General features: G+C 28.4%; 3 protein-coding genes across 9 annotated transcripts; 2 read left to right on the forward strand and 1 right to left on the reverse strand.

The window, feature by feature from the left end:
* Positions 1-7: 7 nt before the first annotated feature.
* On the reverse strand, positions 8-13,265 carry LOC130668929 (protein CBFA2T1-like). Of its 6 annotated transcripts, XM_057471465.1 has the most exons (10): positions 12,785-13,265; positions 11,932-12,144; positions 11,652-11,851; positions 11,436-11,576; positions 5,597-5,914; positions 3,642-4,120; positions 3,413-3,559; positions 2,875-3,161; positions 1,104-2,103; positions 28-1,040 (listed from the first exon to the last, which is right to left on the reverse strand). In XM_057471465.1, exons 2-10 carry the CDS (start codon positions 12,072-12,074, stop codon positions 777-779), a joined length of 2,979 nt encoding a protein of 992 aa, XP_057327448.1. In that variant the 5' UTR covers positions 12,075-12,144; positions 12,785-13,265; the 3' UTR covers positions 28-776. The 6 variants fall into 6 exon arrangements, with proteins under 6 accessions (XP_057327451.1, XP_057327452.1, XP_057327453.1 ...); XM_057471467.1 differs by lacking the exon at positions 12,785-13,265 and having other exon boundaries at positions 5,615-5,914; positions 11,932-12,389; XM_057471464.1 differs by lacking the exon at positions 12,785-13,265 and having other exon boundaries at positions 11,932-12,388.
* A 517-nt stretch (positions 13,266-13,782) lies between these two features.
* On the forward strand, positions 13,783-15,905 carry LOC130668935 (putative ATPase N2B). 2 transcript variants are annotated; one of them, XM_057471485.1, is made up of 7 exons: positions 13,783-13,938; positions 14,033-14,465; positions 14,537-14,722; positions 14,814-14,940; positions 15,061-15,224; positions 15,322-15,462; positions 15,575-15,905. In XM_057471485.1, the coding sequence occupies exons 2-7, from the start codon at positions 14,058-14,060 to the stop codon at positions 15,815-15,817; spliced, it is 1,269 nt and encodes a 422-aa protein (XP_057327468.1). In that variant the 5' UTR covers positions 13,783-13,938; positions 14,033-14,057; the 3' UTR covers positions 15,818-15,905. The 2 variants fall into 2 exon arrangements, with proteins under 2 accessions (XP_057327468.1, XP_057327467.1); XM_057471484.1 differs by having other exon boundaries at positions 13,784-13,938; positions 14,814-15,224.
* A 134-nt stretch (positions 15,906-16,039) lies between these two features.
* On the forward strand, positions 16,040-17,821 carry LOC130668938 (deoxyribose-phosphate aldolase). Its single transcript, XM_057471491.1, has 4 exons — positions 16,040-16,737; positions 16,822-16,981; positions 17,077-17,453; positions 17,524-17,821. The coding sequence occupies exons 1-4, from the start codon at positions 16,516-16,518 to the stop codon at positions 17,695-17,697; spliced, it is 933 nt and encodes a 310-aa protein (XP_057327474.1). The 5' UTR covers positions 16,040-16,515; the 3' UTR covers positions 17,698-17,821.
* The last annotated feature ends 1,249 nt before the right edge of the window (positions 17,822-19,070 follow it).

Below are 19,070 nucleotides of genomic sequence, written 5' to 3' on the forward strand. Positions count from 1 at the left end.
GAGCAAAATTTATTAACAAGCTATTATTATTATTTTTATTATTTTTTGTTTATTAATAATGAAATATTTGAGTGCATTAGTTATTTCATAAACTATACATTGTTTATGTCTAAACCTAAATAATTTATTGATAAATATTTACGTAATAATAAAATTAAGTCCATAAATATCACTGGCTTATTATATCAATTGACTAGAATGAAGATATACGTGCAAGGCCATAGTAGGAAAATGTCTGATTGTTTCAAGTAAAGATATTAATAAAATTATGTATGAAATCATAAAAACTTAAACAATGAGAGAGAACCGATTGATTAATAATATTGTTAAGTGATTTTATAGTTAATAATTATTAATATGTACTTATAATGTAAATAATTTTGTTATGTGCAAATGTAAAAAGTTATTCTACCATTTCCCAAAATTTTTTTGTCATTATTTATATATGATAATATTACATAATAATATAAATAAAATCTTAAGATTTGATGTATTTTTACTGAAATATTTAAATTTATATCTTGTATTAAAGTATTAGTTATAATCGCAATCGAATATTTCCGCGCGCGCTTTATACAATGATATGTAATTAAGAAATAGAGTAATGTAATATATAATAATAATGACTATCACCTTAAAAAATATCTAAATATTAATACATCGATGAATATCAAGAAAACTTTGTTATTATTTAATTATTAAATAATAATTTTGTATATTATATTAATTTTTCAATTAAATTAATTAGAAGAAAAAAAAAAAAAATAGTTTTTTTATCACTTTGGTTGAGTAATATTGTTAGATAAATTAGCACCATTATTAGCAACGCCGATAACATCATTTTGAATTAAAGTAACAACTCTTGGTGGACTACGTGAAGATGAACGACGTGATTCACTAGTTGGCGGACTTGTGTGACGACAGGTTATGTGATGTCTACCTGTTTCCCAATCACGATGTTGGCAAAAAGAACTGCAGTATCTTGCAATTCCACATCCACCACAAGTTTCCATAGCTGATCTTCCACAATTCCAACAACTCTGTAATGTAAGTAAAAATTATATTTATTATTATTATTATTATCAATCATTAATTATACTCACAGATGCGGAATTAGAAAGATGATGAATAGCTTCTTTATCATCCTCTTTGGATAAATTTGAATTAACAGTTGTGCCTATATTAGTTTTTGACGTCATCTCGATATTTTGATTAATGAAATGACTATTTAGACGGAAAAATGATCCTTGTCTGATATTTCCATAATTTTTTAAATGTAAAACTGAACCATCAATATGCTGTTGATTAGTCCCAAGTCTTTCGTTGGCTTGAGATTCAGCGACTGCTGCTGCTACTGCACGTTGCACTTCAGCCATAGCAACACGTTTTACTTCTTGGACAGCTTCTTCAGCATGTCTTTTAATTTCCGCAGTGAGACGATCTTGAGTAGCTCTTATTGTTTGAGCAACTATTTCTCCAGAAAGTCGTTTAAGATTACCACCACGATCTCCGGTTGCCTCTACTTGTGATCCATTTAAACAATTATGATTACTATTGTTACTACTTAGATTCTGAGTAGAAGAAATAAGTTGAGAAACATTAGCTACTGTAGGAGTAGTTGTACTACTACTATTACCACTACCACTACCACCACTAGGACTAGATGAACCACGTTTTTGTAAAATCACCAGAGCACGTTTTGTTTTTTCTACCATACCTAAGATGCAATTGAGCATTACATGAATATTTTTCCATTCATCATCAAGACTTGAGATATTTTGTGCACTTGCGGTCATGTAATTTAATTGTTGTTGTTGTTGTTGTTGTTGTTGTTGTTGCTGTTGCTGTGATCGATGGTATGAACTAAATGACGGCGATTGATTGATTTGAATAAGATTTGGTGGTAAGAGATTGTTTCCGTGTCCAGATGTTTGTAAATTATTTTGAACAGTATTACCAGAAGACAAATGATACAAGCAATAAGAATCAGGTGATTGATGTTGTTGTTGTTGTTGTTGTTGTTGATGATGCTGAGAATGATTACACGAATTAACTGGCCGTTTACCATAAATTACAGGATCTTCAACACCATTCTCATAATACCTACGCACACATACATAAAATAATAAATTGAATTGGAAAAAACAAAATAATAATAATAATAATAATAAAAACAAAAAAAAAATAATGAATGGTTGTACGCTGTTAGATGTCTATCCCTCGGGATAAGTATGTAAGGACGGAAAGGTGTATGTACAGTGATATATTGAAACGTCAGCACCAGAACATATCGAGAGGACGGTGTAGTATAGCCTGGCATTGGCTGTGAGCAGTTCCTGCTATACTATATTATACTAGTACGTTTTGTCGCGCGCGTTTGGTCGCGCTTTATCACCCTCCCTTCTATGCGTTTCATCTAAATCCTCTACTATATATATATATATATATATATATATATATAACTTGTATACATAAGCACCCCGTTTAAACCTACTGGAATATCAATCCTGACCGCGATTACGTGTTACGTGTTAGTACAGCAGCAAGTAAACCTGATGAGTTTACGTGTTTTTGACACTTGACATTGACAATCGATCAAGAGATTTATATCATCAGCATGTCTAGCTTATATATGGCTTTTAATTAATTTAAATTATCGACTATTTTATAATTATAAATATTATTATCTATGTATATCTTGGATTATAACATTAACATAGAATACTTGTTCTGTATTATATGATTTAACGTGCATGAAGATCAGTCAATTATAAATATATGTAGTTAATTATTTAATATTATTTTTATGAGTTTGTGAATAGTGTGTTTAAATTGAATATTTTTGAATGTGATTATTATTTATAAATTACGAACAAAGTATCAGAAGCTCGACGTTTAACTGCTTTTCCAGTATTGCAATGGTGAAGAGATACTGTTGAAAAAGAATTTGAAGATTGTAGGAATGAGTTTATATTTGAATTGGTCATACACGTAGAACGTATTCCGTAATTACAACTACTGCTGCTGTTGTTGCTGCTGCTACTGCTACTGCTGCTGTTATTGTAATCACCAAATAGTTGAACTATTTCTCCAGACGGTACGATAAGACTGATAGTCTCCAGTATAGCTGACTCATTACATCGCAAATATTGCGCACATGTCTGTAAATTAATAATGATAATAATTAATAAATTTACAAATTTTTATGTTCTTTATCTTAATAATATTGTAAAATTTCAGTTTCTAAATCTATGCATTGATATATTTAATATTTTTTCGTGCCATAGTAATAAAATTACTTGGTACAGTTGACTATTGATTATGCTATTTTTTAGAGTAGTTGTAATAAATAAAATCGGTATTTAATTATCTGTATAATATATACTTATGTAACTAAAAAAATATTAATTACTTGATTATTGGACCTAGCAGCAGCAGTAATATTTCGGTGAAGTAAAGGGAGTGTGTGTTTTAGGTACGGTAAAACAAAATCTCTAAGAGGAAAATTAGTTGCTTCTTGTAGAGATGCATGAAACTCTTCTGCAGCCAATCCACCACTCTATAGAAACAGAAAAAAAAAAATACTCAAGTGGTATATTAAAGAGTATAATTACTAATTAATATACATAGTATAAAATTACCAAAAGCCCAAATATAAGAGTTCGAACAGTATCACCAGTATCATTAGATATATTATTTGCAAATTGTACAAGAGTACCCAGAAGTCTTCTAAATTTAGTATGTCCTGTAAAAATACTTGCAACGCATCTGGGTCCAATACTATTTTTAGTATTAGATGAGCTCAAGTCACATTTATTGATTTCAGATATTGTTAAATTTTCTTCGATTTTATCTGCACCCCCTGTCATAGTAGATAGATCTTCGACTTGGTCTTCGACTTTGATAGATATTTCTTTAAGACTTTGCTTTTCCGTCGACAAGGATAAAGATTTTTGTCCATTATTGAATTCGACCAAGGAGGATTCTTGTTGCTGATGATGTGATAAATTTTGTTTGAGTAAACTGCAATTAGTCGGAGACGATGATATATTATCTTCTCGGTCATGTGATTCTTCTTCACTGTCATTTTCTTGCGAGCGATTTACAAGGGATAATACCTCTGTAACCAAAACCTTTTTGTCGTTCTCAAGATAGAATATATTTATACAAATATATATATATATTTGATTCAACTGTTGATGACCTCGGTATAATTTGGTTGCAAATAATCAGGTCTTTATAGCTATTGCTTTATATATAAATTTTTATTTTAAAAAAATACTCTCAAATGTAATTGTTATATATAATAATACACACGTCTAAGACAATTTGTATTTTTCAAGGATGCGAAGAATCCATCTAATTTGTGAGAGGTAAATTTTATTGTTATTATGTGAGCTCTAGAGAAAAACAGAGATAGGATCGATAAGTTGCACGTGCTCCACGAGCACTGAGAATCACTGGAGACTGGAGGAAGTGTAAGTACGGTAGGACTCAGCTGTCGCCTCCTAATTGCCAGGACAATGCAACAGATGGCTTTGATCGCAATTCCTTCCTTCTTCCCTCCCACCCTCTCGCCATCAGCCCATCAGCCCATCACGCCCGCAACTCCTACTGTAACCAATTCTAGTATGCCACACTTTGCAAAATCGACCATAAGATTTTATATATTCAGCCCACTATATTTTTAAAAGATATTTTTGCATCAGTATCCATATCTATCTAAGGATTTTTGTTTAAATGAAAAAAAAAAAAACAAATTAAGAAAATGAAGGATAAAATAAAAGTTTAAGTAAAACTGAGACCAAGATGATGAAAAAGAAAAAGAAAAAGAATAATAGGCTTTATTGTCTGCTGGCTAGTTTATTAACTTATATTTTAGGAAAATGACAGGAACTAGGAGCAAATAGCTAATGAAAAGGATATGATATCAGTAGTAAGCAGAATTCCGGTGCAAGTGTTGGACGTGCCTTATCGCGTTTGGACCAGGCAGTCGTCGCTTGGATGGGTAACATACGTAAGCACAAGCAAACTAATATAAGCTTAACCGACTGCCTGACGCCTGTGTCCTTATTCCTTGCTTATGTTTGCTGTATACACCATCCTATTTTCCATTAGCATTTTTTTTTCTTTATAATATATAAAATATAAATATACTACTACTAAAAAGTAGATCGATCGTTTTAATTTAATCAAAAATAATCAAGACACACGCATACAAATAATTATATCTACATAAATATATTTTGTGTATACAATTGTAACAACTGAGAACTTTTGAATATAGCTGCGGGCTTTTTCAACTCAAAATGCGCACGATTTAAGCCAACATTAAATATTTGCCTGAATACGGGTACCACCATGCGCAATAATACTATATACTACTAACAAGTGAATTCACTCAAACTATTTGTTTTGTACCTATTCAACCCCTATACGGGATATATATATGTATGTATATAAATCTATTGCTGATTTATTAATGACATTGTTATCATTTAGCGCTTTTTGTTTTTTTTTTTTTTCTTTTTTATATATTTATTATAATGATAAAAATTAACAGTCTCTATGTAATTAAATTATCGAAAAAATTTACCTTTATTTTTAAAATCACCTGGCAAAGATTCCTTTGCAATTAAACCAACAACAGAGTTGGTGTTATGAATAGTCGTTGGTATTTTTGAGGATTTAGATGAATTATTGATTGTAATGGTACTAGTTTGGATTGTGCTAGTTGTAACAGATGCTGTGATTATACTTTCGTTAATAGCAGTAGTCGTATCAGTCGACGGTAAATCTTTATCAAATGATAGGGATAATTCCTGTGACTCACATTCTTTTATTTCTTCTTTTATTTTTACTTTTTGCGATACAACGATTGCAGTAGCTGATCCCTCTGCTTTCATAGTAAAATCTGTACCAAACATATATTTTAACTTAGAAAATATTTAAATTATTAGTAACGTGAGTAAATATGACGCTGCTAATTCCGATTTTATATTATACTTTTAGTTGATAACATATTATATATTTATGTACAGGAAAACATGTATATAGAGACATCATTGAAATTTCCAATATTAGAATGTTCTGTCGAGAGACAGCCCAGATGTCTGTCTACTCGTTGCGACGGCTATATATATATATATACCAATGACAACTACTACTAATAACATTTCCCGCGGTTTCATTACAAAAATGTCACGCACAATTCTAGTATACGGTCCTATTCGGGATTTTTTTTTATGTATTTTATATTAAATATATGTTATCTATTAAAACAAATACACATATAATTTCAATTACCAATTCCATAGTCAATTATATAAATGGAAAAAGATAAAAAAATCACGAAAATTTATGGATTTATAGAATTTGCAGCAAAATAATATATTATGTGTATTTAATATAATAGAATTCGATGTTTATTGCCGTATATCAGTTTTTCTTTTAAGCAATATTATGTGTAAAATTTAACTTACTATAGTTATTTATAATAGAGCTATTGTTGTAATGTTATTAAAGGAAATGTCTCTAACAGAACTTTTGCTTCTCTTTGAACATTGGAAACTGCCCACAACACCTGACTGAGTCATGCTGACTAGTGAGCATGCACATACGTACCACAAGTTGTCTGGTGGATAGGATTTACTAGTCAAGAGAGAGAGAGAGAGAGAGAGAGAATGAAAGATGAAAATAAAGGAAATAAAGCCTGAGGGCTTCGTAGAGCAGAATTACGCGCGTGAGAGACAGAAAGATTTATGTGTATACATGTATGTATATTTTATGTGTGTTTACGTATTATATAGAATCAAGTCAAAATCAGAAATCCTGTTCTTTTTGCTTCTGTGAAACAACAGTTAATCGATATGCAAATTGGGATAAACACTTCATTTTTTATTTATTATATGATGATTGAAATTTAATTAATTTCATTATTATTAACATAATAAGAGAACTAATAACTGCATATTGTGTATTTATAAATATCGTTATAATAAATCAAGTATATAGGTATACAAGTCAAGAGAGATTACTATATATTAATTAAAAGTTTGGAAAAATCAAAAGTGCACGCCTCATAACGCTTATTCGAAAATACAACATAACTTATTATTTAAGTATCCTACCGAAGAAATTAAAATTTAATGAATAAGTAAAATAAATAAGTGCTATTGGTTTTATTATTATTATTATTATTATTACTTTTAGTTATTTGAATTTTAGGGTTCAATCTTTTGTGGTTTTGGCGTCCGATGAGAAACATACAGCGCATGCGTGTACATATTTATCAGCCTGGCTAACATCGTTCCAACGTGGCCAAAAGCTGAACATCGTATATCCATAGAAATATACCTATAATGACCAGTATTTTTAAATATTTTTCATTAATTATAATTAAACAACACAGAATTAAACAGTCATTTCAAATAGCAAATAATCCGCTGTAATTCTGAAGCTAATATTACAGGAATGGTCCTGATACGTTAAGTTTTTCAGACGTAATCGTAGCACATCCACACGTACAGACATCCGGACGTCCACGAACAATTTTTTAAAATCGAATTTTTTTTAATATTAAAAAAAATACATCTGTTTTAAACACATCGAATATGATAATAAAAGCATTTCTCTGGATAAAAGTGTACTTGTAATACCTTACAAATACAAAATAAATGCAACAGAGGCAATTGAAGTCTGCAAAATTGCTTGAATTTTACATGTTGAGAGTAATGCATTACTTGAAACGCTCCGTGTTATGACGCGTGCAATACTTGAAACGCTCCGCGTTGTGACGCATGCAATAATATTGTGAAAAAACATGCAGATGAAGATTTTCCGTTCTACCGGCAACTAAACTGCTTACTATTATGGTATTATACCTATATATAATTTTCTTCTTATTTATTTTGATGTTATATTAGAAGCTTTGTTACGATTAAAACTGACTTTTTTTTTTTTAGTTTAATTAGTGTTTGATTCTAAGCTTTGAAATAATTAATTTTTCCAATTCTTTTTATAACTGTAATTACTCAAAAAAAAAAAATGATAAATTATTTAAAATAATTATAAATTATCGTACCTCAGATTTAATGATATGAAATGTAATAAAAATTAAATATCTTGATTATTTAATGGATACTAATAAACTTTATTTTTATATCAAGCCAATGAATAATGTTTATGATAAATTTTTTAATTGTTGTAAGTCGTATTCTAAAACTGTAAAACAATGAAAATGAAAATTTTTATTTACAATCACTTTGTCATTGTATTGTTTTTACATTATTTGAATTAACAATAATAAAATAAAAATATTAAATTAAAAATGAGTGCACTTGAATGATTAATAAACTAGCAGTATTTGACCGGACTACTAAATATTGCCGGTCTTTTCAGTTCACTCACTTAACACCAAATTTTTTTAAGGTCTAATGTAGTATAGCTTTTACAACTTCTAATGTAATGTACACAAGACACAAGTGAGTGGCATAAAAGCTTGTCAGCAAGTGCGCGTGAATGCACGCGCCAAAGCCTAAAGCCAACCAAAGCCAACCAAAGCACAAAAGAGACGAGAAACTGCTGGCGCCACTGCGTATAATACCTACCTATACTATATAACATTCACTGCTCACTATTACTATTACTGTGACTACTACTCTACTATATGCACCATTAATAACAACGATTGACAATTAACAACTAACCGGTTACATTATATACACTCCTGAAAGTTGGGAGCTTTTTATAATTAAAAGTTAATTCATTTTTACTCTACCTTTAGATACTCCTAAACACTGGTCAACAACATTTTCAAACCCCAATCCTTTTTTCTTATGTCAACTCTTATAACTTGTCAATTAATGTCAATGTTATCTTATTTAAATTAAATTAAATTTATATTTTTATGGCAGTCCATCAATATATATAATATATATATATATATATATTATTTGGTTGAATTATTAATATTTCAATGATAGCGTCCTTATGAATTACTTATTTCAATTTTGTTATTTATGTATATATTAGCATTTTTTTTTTAACTACGAAAATACTATCAACAAAAATGAAAAAAAAAAAAAATATGTTTGTACATGTATGTATTGTAATACATACTACGATAAAATATCGTAAACAACTTTGTGTGTTTTTGACGTGTTTCGATATATTTTCGTAAAAGAAAGCTCTGCAGCTGAAACTAAGTCATTTTGCGTTATTTGACACCAGTAACTTTATATCTATAAATTATAAATATTTAGACAATTAATTACTTATAATAGATTTCAATTGAAATAATAAACTAAAAAATATTATGTATTTTCTATATAGCCTGTGGTTATAGATTACTATAAAATTCAATTTGAATAGTTACCTATCATAGTTATTTCAGCATTCCGAATCATTTTGACATTCTTATCAAATTACAATATACTTGAGAGAGTTAACTGCAATTTAATTATATATATAACTGGAACAATATCATTAGCTATACGATAAATAAAATGAGGTAGAGAACGAGGGAGAGCGAGGGAGAGAAATATTACAGACATGCCAATAACAGCAAGTGGCAGATGCCAATAGCACCTCCATAATAGGTGAAGTTGACGAATTTACCATTTTATTTCACTGTTAAACTAGTTATGACAATAATAATAATAATTATTTAATCTTTGAATATTAAATTTACCGGCTTGCCATATATTAATGTCAATGTAACGTTAGTTATTATAATGAAAAAGGAAATGACGATCGAAGCTTTAGATTAGCAAAGTAATTTTTTTTTTCGCCTCAAGGTATGGTGTCAGCTTAGAAAATAATTTCATTTTAGTCACGGAGCAGAACAGAGGAAATGACAACCCAAGCGGCACCAAAAATAATTGTTGACTTTTTGTTTAATTTAAGGCCACAAATCATTATCATGTGACCAATCGTAAACTTAACTTGAACAAAATGTCAACAATTTTTTTGTGTACCGCTCGGGATTGGTTTAGGGCATGACGGTGGTAGTTGGCATCTTTTTTCCGATTTTGAATGTGCTATTATTAGTGTTGGTGTTTCCTCTACAGTACAATTATAAGTACAACGTTCACGTACTTCTATTAAGGATGGAAATTAAACAATATCATTCTGGTCTGTTTAATTTTCATTATTATATATTTTTTTTTTTATTTAAAATTGTTTATTATTAACTTTAGCTTAGTCATTCAATTGATATATATATATATTAAGATAAACTTTTTCTCTCTCTCTTCTTCTCGACATACCTTTTATTAAAATTAAAGATTTTTTTTTTCAATAGTATAAATGAAAATTATGTAACGAACGTGTGTATAATTTTATAACTTATTATTCGCGTTTATTACATTGATGTCATGATAATAATAACAATTGAGTTGTTCTCACTTATTTGATAATGATTTTTTTATAATAGTAAGTAAATAAATTAGTTTTTCTATATAAACAAAATAAGATAATGTTAATCTTCTTATGCAAATGAATTAATTGGTGTCCGATGTACCCGACGAATCATCCGCGTTACTGTGGTCGTTGTTGCTATCTGTTGAGGAACTATCGTCTTTTCTTTTTAATTGTCGTTTACGCAGCTTTGCAAATTGAAACTCTTCGACTGGAACTATATCTTTATATGTATATATATATATATATATATATATATATTGTTTTGTAATATTAATGGAATTTCATCATAAATAGTGTATATTTTAATTTTATCTTCAACAAATACAATTAGATGAAAATCGCATGCTTTAGATGGAGATAGTGGCATTTAATTTTAATCTATAATTTTTTTTTATTATTCAATAATAATTTCATTGTCCTATAAAGATCCACGTAAATTTTAGATATATATTAGTTAGATTTATAAAATTTGATCAGAAATGAATATTAAAAACAAAAAGATTGATCATCAAGTATATTATAATAATTGATATATTAATATAGTTTAAGTACGATTGATTTATTGTTATTAATATAAAATAGAAAATATCTTTTGTCAGGCGATCGAATAAATTTGACATTTGTATTGTATTTAACACATTTATTACTTTACTTAAATTTTGAATATTTAAAGAATAAATTGACTTGTAGGAAAAATAATATTTGAATATTGTTACATTATAATATGATAAATAATAACGAATAACAGTTAAATTTTAATTGAAAAGAATAAGTTTGCTAATAATAAATGCCGTTAATAATAATTATTTGAATTGATTTATTGTAAGTTTGAGAATTAATATCATATTCCTGTTTTATAAGATTAAATTTAATATAGTAATTGATAATAAAAAATAATTACATATACACACAGAAATACACATTTCTTCAGACAGATAGACAGACAGACAGACAGACAGACAGACAGACATACAGATATAAGACTATTTAAGATTTAAGAACGAGTTGATTACCATCAGAATCGGGGTCTTGATTTTTTTCTGCTACTGTTGACGTATTGTTTACTGGGGTAATAATTTCCGGTTCTAGTGGCTTTGGTCCTTGATTAATATCTTCAACTAATACCTCCTCAGCTAAACTACTTCTTACGGCTTCTATTTAATTAAAAAAATATATATTTTATAAAAATAATATGAAATTATATTATATTAATATAATACAATACTTACCATTAAATGCTTGTGGATATTGTTGATTTAATTTATTTTTTACAATTCTAATTTTTTTAAATATGTAATCTAAATCTTTTTTCATTTCAGCTAACAAAGCTGTATGTTTTTTAAATTCAGCACCAGCAGATTTTAGACGACTAATAGACAATTGATTACAATTAGTCAGCATTTCATTAGTTTTTTCAAATCTTTGTAACCTATAGGACAAATAAAGTATTATTATTATTATTATTATTATTATTATTATTGTTTATATTTATTGAAAAAAAATAATTACATTTGTTTTTGAGCTCTTATCATAGATTCAACATCTTGTTGGTCAACAAGGCCGGCGAGTCCTTGAATAAATACTTCAGGTGCAGTGTAATTAGTAAAGCACTCGAAGCTTCCAATATCTGATTCAGGAGTTCCTTGTGCCATGATACTTGTATTAGTGTTGTTTGTTATTATTAATTTAATACTTATATACAGATACACTTTATTCGTAACACTAAACAAAATATTTATATTATATTATACAATATACAATAAATTATGTCAATCATTGTTAATAATGAGTGAACGTTCTAACGTTCTAACAATATATATTTAATTATCCTTAAATTAGTAAAGTAAAAACTTTTTACTCCATTAAAGTTTTGGTTTTTTGATGTCTTATGTATATATACAAATTCTAATTAATGAACACACAACAACGCTTTCTGTCCTTAAGTATCAAATACAATATATATTGAGAACTGACAAACTAGGTCACGTCGTCTGGTGGTGAAAAATCAAACTAATGATAGCTTACAACAGTCAAGTAAATACATAGTAAATGCATGCGGTTAACGTCATCGATAAATTTTATACAACAAATAATTAAGAAATGAAAATTAAAATACAAGTTGGAATATTTATAGAACGTAAAAAGTAAAAAAATTGAGTGTTTTGTGCAGTAAGAGATTGTCGGACTAAAGCAAATAAAAAATTTAAACGCGGTTTTTTTTTTTAATTTTCGGAGGCTGGTGATCGTTCAGTGTTATTAGAAAATTTTTTTGATAATTTAGAAAAAGTTGATAAATTAAATGCGTGGATAAAGTCATTAAAAATAAAGAAAATTACTCCTCAAATAAAAGTTTGTTACTTACGTTTAAAAAAAAAAACGATTAAATATTGCCAGATTAGTTTGTAAAGCTTAACTTAAAACTTTAAAACTGAAAATATTATTTTTGTTGTTTCAAGTAAATAAATGTTAATTATAGTAATGTTGTTATTATCCTATAATTTAAAAAATTTTTGCATTAATTTCATGAGGTTTTCTTTCATATGAGACGTTCGTACACAAAGCGCGGCAACTAAGATCACATATATTTTTATCACTTTTTTCGTGATTTATTTTACATTTAATTAAATAGCCGACCAATAAAATTCGTTCGGCATCATGTATACTTTTTTGTTTTTAGTTTTTACCCGTCCAAGATGATATGTCTATGAAATTTAATAACATTTTATTTATTTATCCTACTATCACATGGGTTATGCATTTAAAAGTATAAGTTACTGTCCGACATGTTTGTTAATCTACGCCCCCGCGTGAGTTCCCAATAGTCGTCCCAACGAAAACTTAAGATTTTTTTTCCCACAAATTTCTACCCCCTCCGAAACAATATTAATTAAAATAGGCGCATGCGCCATTAAGTGTGCGCATGTGCCAAATTAACATTTAAAGGGTGGGGAAAGAAACCGTGGTGGGATAAAAATCCAAAGCTTTCGTTGCGACGACTATAAACTAAGTATTTATTTATATTATATTTGTATATATTTTTTAAATTAAAAATTAAATATATATTTAAGTATATGATACGGGACGATAATTAAAATTTTACTTGAAGATGTAAGAATAAAATATCCATCCAGTATAAACAAACGTATTACCAGCAGCATATTATAATTTTTAAAAATATGACCTCCCATGGTTCCCGTGTTATGTGTAAATATAATGATATTTATGATAAATAAAATAAGATGATCCAATATCTGGAAATGTTAATGTTTATTACAATTATTAAATTAAGTCAGTAGTTGTTTATTAGTAAAAAATAGTTATACAGTGCGTACTTATCATCAATCTGATAATATTAATTATATTATAGATTGTAGATGCAATAAAAACAATTGCAATAATATACATCTATATTTATATATTTATATGTATACATAAGTTTGATGTATAGATTTTAGATATATAAAAGTGTTACGTGAATTAAATTTTCACAATACTTTGTCCTTATTATTTATTCAAGTAAGTATATAAAAAAAAATAATTACTATTAAATATTAATGTATAATTAAAAAATATAAGGACCCAAATTTTAATAGGTATTTAACAATTGCAGGTTTATAAATTTACATACATATATAATGGCTTGTTATTTTTATTTATTGAAGAGACTGAATAAATGTTTTACTATTAAATTTTGTATTCCAAAGGAAAAATCTACAAGTATTTATAGAGAGTACAAAAGTCACGTAGTTAAAAATGATGAAAGTAATGAAAATTTTGACAGTTGTAGTCCACGAGAAATATTAAAGAATAAAATAGCTAATAATGAACTGATTGAAGATGAATATCAAATGAAAGTTGTTGAAAATTTACAAAGAGTTTATAATGAATTAAAATTATATAAACCTGTAAAAAGTTTATCATTTTTGAATAAATGGTTTACAAATAATAATAAAATTAATAAACCACCAAAAGGATTGTATATTTATGGTGCTGTAGGAGGTGGTAAAACTATGTTGATGGATCTCTTTTACAATTGCTGTAAGGTAATAAATTATTTTGTTATTTAATATTATTATTATTAATATTATTATAATTATTGTTATTGATATTGTAGATTGAGAACAAACAAAGAGTTCACTTTAATTCTTTTATGTTGGATATTCACGCTAAAATTCATCAAGTTAAGCAAACAATTAAAAGAGATGTAAGTAAAACAAAGCCTGAGCCTTTTGATCCTATACCTCCGGTTGCTCAGATGATTACCGAAAACACTTGGTTACTTTGTTTTGATGAGTTTCAGGTATTAACATATTTTCTTTTTTATATTAATTAATCGAATAAAGAATAATAATTAATTATATTATTTATTAAATTTAAATATAACTTAAAAGGTGACTGATGTAGCAGATGCAATGATTTTAAAACGTCTTTTTACCCAACTTTTTGATAATGGAGTAGTTGTTGTAGCAACGAGTAATCGATCCCCAGATGATTTATATAAAAATGGATTACAACGAAGTAATTTTTTACCATTTATTAAAGTACTTAAAGATCATTGTGCCATTGAGACATTGGAGTCGGGTATAGATTATAGATTAAAATCATGTTCAGGAAAAGATACTAAGTATTTTATTAAAGGACAAGATCCGGATGATGCTGTTGATACTATTTTTAAATACTTGTGTTCAATGGAAAATGATATTGTAAGACCGAAAACTTTGACATTTAAAGGTCGTAATGTAACGTTTAAAAAAACTTGTGGTCAAATAATTGATTCAACATTTCAAGAATTATGTGATAGAGTAAGTAATTTTATTAATTATTATTAATAAGAAAAACAAATTTAATTAGAATATATAAGTAATAATAATAATAATAATAATGAAATAAAATATATAGCCTTTAGGAGCAAGTGATTATCTTGAAATATCTCAAGCATTCCATACAGTAATTATAAGAGACGTTCCTCAACTTAATTTACGACTAAAGTCTCAAGCAAGAAGATTTATCACCCTTATTGATACTTTATATGATAACAAAGTAAATATATAAAAATGATTATAAATTAATGAAAAAATTTATAGTAAAATATATATATATATATATATATTTGAATTAAAAATTAAATGTATTATTATTTGGTTGTAAATAGATACGAGTTGTGATATCTGCAGCAGCTGCAGCCAATAAATTATTTGTACCTGAAGGTGATACTGAATATACGGATGAAAAACGAATGCTAATGGATGATTTGGCAATATCTCATGGTTCGGATAATCACAAATCAAATATTTTTACTGGCGAAGAAGAATTATTTGCATTCGATCGTACAGTATCCAGGCTTTCGGAAATGCAAACTAAAGAATATTGGGAACAGTGGGAACAGTACAGATAATATTCCGTAAATAGTATATAATTCAAATCACATCATAGGGAAAAAGTCAATTTAATTTAATTGATAATAAAAGTTTATTCAAAAAAGAGCTGTCGTTTGTTTTATAGCACCTATTGCTTTAGTATTTAGTGTGCTATAATTGTTTACACATGACTGCGCAGTAAATAAAAGTTTGTTTACGTTAAATATGGATTAGTATATTGTTGAGTAATGAATTACTACACCTTGAAAGTAATTTATCATTTTTATATTTGTTTTATTTGAGAGGAAAGCTTGAATAAAAATGATAAAATTTATTTTTTTCCAAATTATCGCAAATTGTAACGTATTTGTTATGCATATACATATATTCATAGAATATATATATTTCAAAATTACGCTCGCGAAACGAACAAGCAGAGACCTCTGCAAAACTTGGTTATTTTATCACCAGAGTTTATTCAACCATACAAGTATTATATATTTCTACTACAAGTATTGACGTGTTATTTATTTTTGTTTATTATATATTTGAGTTGAGAAAACTAAAAGTTACTGAATTCTTATAATATTATCTGATATTTTTTTTTTGTTTTGTTTTTATGGGCTAAATGCAATAAGAGCAGATGATATTTTAATATTTACGATAGTTGTTATATTGTTGGTTTATTTATAAGCAACACTAATAATAACATAATTTAAATTAACATATAACAATAATGGGAGCACAATCAAAAATATTGATAATGTGTGGATTGAATAATGATCAAAATTTTGATCAAGTGTGGATAAATAATAAAATAAAAGAAATATCGCAACAAGTAAGTGACATGAACAACGAACAAAAATTGTTTTGGCTGTGGAAAGCAATCACATTTATTGATTTAACAGCTTTAAATGAAAACGAAACACTAGAATCAATTCAAAATTTATGTTTGAAGGTATGTGTTATTATTATTATTACTATTATTCTTGTGCATATAAATATAAATGTTTAGTTCAAGTCTGAATAAAATTCTTTTCAGGCTATAAAACCAATTGATGTAGGTGATGCCATGAAATCATCATCATCACCACCAGAACCTTTACATCCGGCAGGTATATGTATTTATAATGAAAGAGTTCAAGATGTTATGGACTGTTTAGAAAATCACGATGCTCGTCAATATATATCTGTAGTAACTGGTACGTTAATTTTTTATTATTTCTAAACTATATGATTACGAAAATGGTAAAAATATAAATTTATAAGAATATTGATGGAAAAATTGTTTGATTAGTTGCAGGTGATTTTCCATCAGGTAAATCATTATTTAATGTCAGATTACAACAAGTTGTAGATGCGGTAAAACTTGAAGTCGATGAAATAGATGTTGTAATTGACAGGTCACTTGTTATGACACATGATTGGGATGAATTACTTAATCAATTGTCGAAAATGAAACAAGCATGTGAAAATAAATTAATGAAAACAATATTGTCTGTTGGAGATCTTCCTAGTTTAAATCATGTTTACAAAACATCAATGGTGGCAATGGCAGCTGGTAGTAATTTCATAAAAACTTCAACAGGCAAAGAATTGATAAATGCAACATTACCTGTTGGAATAGTAATGTGTAAAGCAATAAAAGACTACAAAAAATTGACTGGAAAAAAAGTAATTATAAAATAAATGAAAATTATATTGTATTATAATAATTATACATAAATTTTAATTAAATCTAAAGGTTGGATTAAAGCCTGCTGGTGGAATAAAAACATCAGTTGAAGCACTGGAATGGATGTTACTCGTAAAACAAGAGTTGGGAGAAGAATGGTTGAACAAAGAATCATTTAGATTAGGAGCATCAAGTTTACTCGATAATATAATCAAGACAATTACTGAATTATCGCATAACTAGAATTAACATTATATTTATTTATAAATTAATTATTGACTATATCTCTTGAAACAGTTGATGTATATTTTTTTATTTTTACATGATATTTTAAAAATTATATGTATTGTGATTAGTGTAATTATCAACACTTGTATATATTTATTATAGTTATATCGAAATATTTGTAAGTTCCTAGTTCTCGGAAAGCATTAATCGAGTTTATACATTTTATAGAGACAAGTTGTCGACAACTGTAGTGTTTTCAACTTGAGAGGCTAGTTTCCCGTGAACTTGAGTATAACCCTAATAACCACACGGTGCTCAGCAAGTTCTGCAGTGAAACATTTTCGGCTAACCTGAAGACAAGTTTCTGGCAAACCTTGGCTGAGTAATACTTTCTTGTAAGTTGCCTTGAAAATATGGCAGTAACTTGTAGTTAATTTACGATTAGGGTGGTTATAAGGGCAGAGTCGTGTTATCCGGGATGTAGGAAGCAGAATTGGATATCCGTTGTGCCCTTCGCCGGCAGAGTAGGAATTTTCTAAACCACCAGTCAAGAAATAAAATTCAGCTTTTCTTGCAGTCAGCAGGTCGTATTGCGCGCCCGTTTTTTAATTTTAAACTGCACTGGTGTATCGGTTCATGATAAACGGACACATCCGTTTATTTAAGACGGGTAGAAAGACAAACTTATAATCAGTACTAGTATATAGTCATATCAAACTATATATGCCCATATTGTCAATTTCTATACATAGTTATGTCAAGTTATATATGGTCATAACAAGCTTCCTATCGCCATATATGACGCATTTATATATGGCCATATATAATTCTTTTTTCCCGGGTACAATTATGATGCGATTCGGCTGAAAATTGATTTGGAAGTAGAAATTGATCCCCTCTATCAAAATCAGGTAGAGTATGACCTAAGAATTCACAACAAAGCCATATACAGGTGCTCCAAGGGGTAAGAGTGGGTCATAATTACGGATTATGGAATTTCCTAGTGTCTCAAAATACGCATGATTAATTAATGTAACGAGGCCGTTGAACCCACCTCCGTTTGACGAGAGGCCGATACTTCGCCCTTTTGGGCATACTCGCACTGCGAAATCCCTATCGTATATACTGAATCCACCATATATTATAAAAGCGAAATATGAGCATAAGCTCACATTAACTTACCCATTAGGCATGCATTGCATGTGGGTGTCTCGACGACAACCACCACGAGACCGACCTCATTTGGACCCAAAAACTCCTCCCATCTCAGGAAATAGAGAGACTCGGGTCGAAGTAGGGCTTGGAATGGATCCCCCATGGTACCAGACTTCAGCTCTGGTAAACTGCTTGCGTAGGATTAGTGGTGAAAATGCAAGTTCTTCCCCAAC

This window comes from Microplitis mediator, chromosome 5 (assembly GCF_029852145.1).
Source record: "Microplitis mediator isolate UGA2020A chromosome 5, iyMicMedi2.1, whole genome shotgun sequence".
Lineage (NCBI taxonomy): Eukaryota > Metazoa > Arthropoda > Insecta > Hymenoptera > Braconidae > Microplitis > Microplitis mediator.

Excerpts from the sequence above, each read along its gene's own strand:
- LOC130668938 (XM_057471491.1), top strand. The coding sequence starts at position 16,516 with ATGGGAGCACAATCAAAAATATTGATAATGTGTGGATTGAATAATGAT. Across the intron at positions 16,738-16,821 it reads TTCAAAATTTATGTTTGAAG|GCTATAAAACCAATTGATGT; the intron begins GTATGTGTTATT and ends AATTCTTTTCAG. Across the intron at positions 16,982-17,076 it reads ATATATATCTGTAGTAACTG|TTGCAGGTGATTTTCCATCA; the intron begins GTACGTTAATTT and ends TTGTTTGATTAG.
- LOC130668935 (XM_057471484.1), top strand. The coding sequence starts at position 14,058 with ATGGCTTGTTATTTTTATTTATTGAAGAGACTGAATAAATGTTTTACT. Across the intron at positions 14,466-14,536 it reads TCTTTTACAATTGCTGTAAG|ATTGAGAACAAACAAAGAGT; the intron begins GTAATAAATTAT and ends TTGATATTGTAG. Across the intron at positions 14,723-14,813 it reads TTTGTTTTGATGAGTTTCAG|GTGACTGATGTAGCAGATGC; the intron begins GTATTAACATAT and ends ATAACTTAAAAG.
- LOC130668929 (XM_057471465.1), bottom strand. The coding sequence starts at position 12,074 with ATGGCACAAGGAACTCCTGAATCAGATATTGGAAGCTTCGAGTGCTTT. Across the intron at positions 11,852-11,931 it reads ATAAGAGCTCAAAAACAAAT|GTTACAAAGATTTGAAAAAA; the intron begins GTAATTATTTTT and ends TTTGTCCTATAG. Across the intron at positions 2,104-2,874 it reads CGTCGAGCTTCTGATACTTT|GTATTATGAGAATGGTGTTG; the intron begins GTTCGTAATTTA and ends ATGTGTGCGTAG.